The sequence below is a fragment of the Venturia canescens genome, chromosome 5 (genome assembly GCF_019457755.1).
Source record: "Venturia canescens isolate UGA chromosome 5, ASM1945775v1, whole genome shotgun sequence".
Classification (NCBI taxonomy): domain Eukaryota; kingdom Metazoa; phylum Arthropoda; class Insecta; order Hymenoptera; family Ichneumonidae; genus Venturia; species Venturia canescens.
Window position 1 is genome coordinate 20,612,939 of NC_057425.1, and position 3,860 is coordinate 20,616,798.

The 3,860-nt window shown below is 32.7% G+C and overlaps 1 protein-coding gene across 2 annotated transcripts; it reads left to right on the top strand.

Annotated features, from left to right (window-relative positions):
- Positions 1 to 735: 735 nt before the first annotated feature.
- Positions 736 to 3,598, top strand: LOC122410519 (uncharacterized). 2 transcript variants are annotated; one of them, XM_043418708.1, is made up of 4 exons: positions 736 to 1,879; positions 2,049 to 2,276; positions 3,193 to 3,414; positions 3,494 to 3,598. In XM_043418708.1, exons 1-3 carry the CDS (start codon positions 1,555 to 1,557, stop codon positions 3,201 to 3,203), a joined length of 564 nt encoding a protein of 187 aa, XP_043274643.1. In that variant the 5' UTR covers positions 736 to 1,554; the 3' UTR covers positions 3,204 to 3,414; positions 3,494 to 3,598. The 2 variants fall into 2 exon arrangements, with proteins under 2 accessions (XP_043274643.1, XP_043274642.1); XM_043418707.1 differs by having other exon boundaries at positions 2,049 to 3,414.
- Positions 3,599 to 3,860: the final 262 nt, after the last annotated feature.

Below are 3,860 nucleotides of genomic sequence, written 5' to 3' on the forward strand. Positions count from 1 at the left end.
AGACTCGCATGAAGCGGCATTTTTCTACTCTGACCTTCCACTTTTGAGAAAAAAATAGTTTTTTACTCCAAACAAAAATCCGGTTTAGTTAGCACATTTTTCTTGAATTACGTTTTATACAAAATTTCTCGTATTTTTGAAACGCTGCCGCAGCGATAATTTTTCAAATAAACAGCTTTAATATGGCTCAATTTTTTCATCCAGGTATATTCTATCAGTGCATACACGAATATTTATATATTATCACGTTCCTTTTTATACACAGCCACTCAAAGTTACTTGATTTCTGAAAAATCGCTGTTTTCAAACAGCTGGGAATTTTTTCTGCCCAAATTAAATGGCTTGAAATTTTCAGGGAATGTACCTCACTCTATACCCAAATAATACTGAAAATTTTTAGAATGGTTTTTAGCTGGTTAGTGAGCTGTGAATTTTTGAAATGTCCCAGTTTCCCCATTTTTTTCCACGTTTATGACATTATCAATGACTTTTTGAGTTGCACTTAATAAATTTATTATAATTTTGTATCTAGTTGAAATAAAAAATGTAAAAAATTTAAAGAACTATATGTCACACCTAAAACTTAAAGTTCATGCCGGTGTATGCGCGGTGCAATTCCTACCTGACCGATAGTAGTGGTGTTCTCTACATCTTAGATTTGAAACTAACCGTCTTAATATGTCCAGATGAGAACCTTTGGCTGCTATCCTTATCCATAGTATAAACTGAGGTTAGAAAGTCTGCGTACGGGAACTTGATACATATTTTAAAGTGCAACCCCAGATTCGCTTCGATTTTTATGGAGCTCTAGTGTTTTAAAAGACATCTGTGTATCAAGTTTTTCTTTAACGTTCCATCCGGTCAGTTGTGAATAAAAAATCACTTTCACAATATTTTGGAAAACATCTGTGGAAGTGTTTTGCATTCATACAAATGATACATGTAATGTGTATATAAACAAAACAAAAATGGATAAGTGTATTATTGGATTATTTACAAATTCTGAGTGTCATAAGAACACATTTTCTAATAGACAGTGTTTTCACAGCTTTAAAGACTTGAGTGAAAATGAGATCTTACTTTTGAAGTATCGATTACTAAATAATCAATTTGGTGATCAGACATCAGATGACCAAATTTGTGATTTCCATAAACTCCGATATTTAGATTATTACTCTCATCATAAGCGAAAATGTTGTGACCCTCTAAACAAACATAAAAAAATGATGACTTCAAACCTTCGAATGATAAGTTTAGAAACTGCTCAGTACATCAACAATGTTTTATCTAAGGTATTTCCTATAAGTTTAATTCCAGGAGAAAAAATATGTAGACCGTGTGATCAAACACTTCTCAAAATGTATCAGGAACATGTGGGGAGTGTAGAATCAACAGAATCAGAAAACAATACAGGCAGTATCGAAGAAATTGTCCAATCGCAAGGGACTACAACAATCACTTCAAGTGGATCAATATCAACCTGAAAGTCAAGGAATAGAAGATATCAATAACATATTGATCGGACTTGATATAGATCCTCTGGAAAAGAACAAAATGTCTGCCAAACGCTTTGAGAAAAGAACGAAAGAATTATTGCACGAGGTGTCACAAAAAATAGCCGAAAAAATAAATAGAGTTTACGGCTTGAATATTAAAATATTCAATAATACTGTAACAGAAAACTTGGTCGAAGATAGTAAATCCCTAAGAGATATTATTCATTCGCTACAAGATAAATTTAACAATGCAGACACAATTGGAGAAAAAGTTCAACTTCTTTCTATTTTACCACAAGCTTGGGAATTTAAAGATGTTAAGAAGTATTTCAACTGCACAAATTATATATTCCGGGAATATAGAAAATCTAAACAAACACATGGTGAGTACAGTTTAACAAATACCCAATGTAACAAATTTAATAATTTGATATAAATAAATTCTATTGGAAAAATTATTATGTGTTTTCAAAATGTTGAATCTTTGTATAAACTTGAAATGCTCAATCACTGTTTATTATGACCTTAATTTTTTTTCATTAATTATTCAAGGTGACTCAACAGTTCGAAAAAGGAAAAAATATTGGAAGGTTTCAAACGCTATGCGAGAAACGATTACAAATTATTATTTGGATGAAAGGAATTGCTATATTTGCCCTGGCATCAAACAGTATAAGAGAAAACGCTGTCATAATTCCGGACAAGAGGAGCTTGTTCAAAAAAAAATGTTATTATACACGCTTCGAGATTTATACCAAAATTTCATTAATGATTACTCAGGTGACGAACGTTTGCCAAAGTTTTCATTTTTCGCTTCCCTGAAATCAGAAGAATGCATTTTCGCTGGTGACCCTGGTACCCATGAAATATGTGTGTGTGCCGAACATGAAAACATCGCACTGAAATTATGTGCTTTCACAAATGAAATCAAATCCAGAGATTTAATTGCCGCCTCTGTTTGTGATGATGAAAGCTCAAATTGTATGTTACATAAGTGTAAACATTGTCCTGGAATAGAAGGAATGAAAAATTTGATGGCCAGAATGAGCATTACTGTGGGAAGTGATACAATCGAGTATAAGCATTGGGATACCGTAGGGAGTAGAGCTTCCTTAGGACAGCGTAGCGAAACTAAATCCAATTTTCTCAGCAATTTATTCTCCGATATCTGGAAATTAACCGCACACTCTTACATCGCAATTTCACAAAAAAACTATTTGTATTATTGTAAGGACACACTGAAATCTGACACCTGTATTATAACCATGGACTTCGCCGAAAATTACTCGTTTATAATACAAAGATCAGTCCAAGCATTTTATTATAATAATTTGCAAGCAACAGTCCATCCCTTTAGTGTATATTATAAGGATCCACGCGGAGATGATAAGGAACAAATACAGCAAAAGAGTTTTTGTGTGATAAGTGACACGAAAGATCACTTTGCATATACAATCCATGCTTTCCAAAACAAATTGCTAGAAATTCTTAAAAATGAGTTTCCATGGATTAAGAATGTTATTTATTTCTCTGATGGAGCACCAAGCCAGTATAAAAATAAGTAAGATATTCGGAAATTTTTGAAAATTTTTTAGAAAAAATTATGTGCCCCTGCGTTATATACAATTTTTGATGACCAAGCAATTCATCCTGTTATTATTGATGTGATTTCAATTTTTTCCAATTATTGATTCAGGAACAACTTGATCAACGTCTGCTATCACAAATCGGATTTTGACATGAAAGTTCTCTCTTACAATTTTTTCGCTGCAAGCCATGGGAAAAGCGTATGTGATGGTATTGGAGCAGTTGTTAAAAGAACAACAATGAGACATTGCATTAGATCACCTCCGGAGACACAAATAACCAATCCGCTAGAAATGTACGAGTACGTTTCTGAGACAATAACGAACATAAGGTATATTTAATTAGGATCGTATTATTCGCTATAAAATTGTTTGCATTATAAAAAAAAATAATATATTCGATATCAACAGAGCCATTTGGGTCCCTGATACTGATGTGCAACGAAGTCGGAGACTTTTAAAAAACGATTTGACAGCGTTTCAACAATCAAGGACACAAGATTGCATCATTGTTACATACCCGTTGACGAACATATTATTGAAATGCGTATTACTTCTTTGCACAAAGATAAAAAAATATTTAAATTCGAACGATGAAATTAAATATAAACGAATTTTTGACTCTACATCACTCATTATCCTATTCTCGCAGTTTGTAGATTTTCAGGCATGGAAACTGGGGCATTTCAAAATTCACAGCTCACTAACCAGCTAAAAACCATTCTAAAAATTTTCAGTATTATTTGGGTATAGAGTGAGGTACATTCCCTGAAAATTT

Excerpts from the sequence above, each read along its gene's own strand:
- LOC122410519 (XM_043418707.1), top strand. The coding sequence starts at position 1,555 with ATGTCTGCCAAACGCTTTGAGAAAAGAACGAAAGAATTATTGCACGAG. Across the intron at positions 1,880-2,048 it reads AAAATCTAAACAAACACATG|GTGACTCAACAGTTCGAAAA; the intron begins GTGAGTACAGTT and ends TAATTATTCAAG.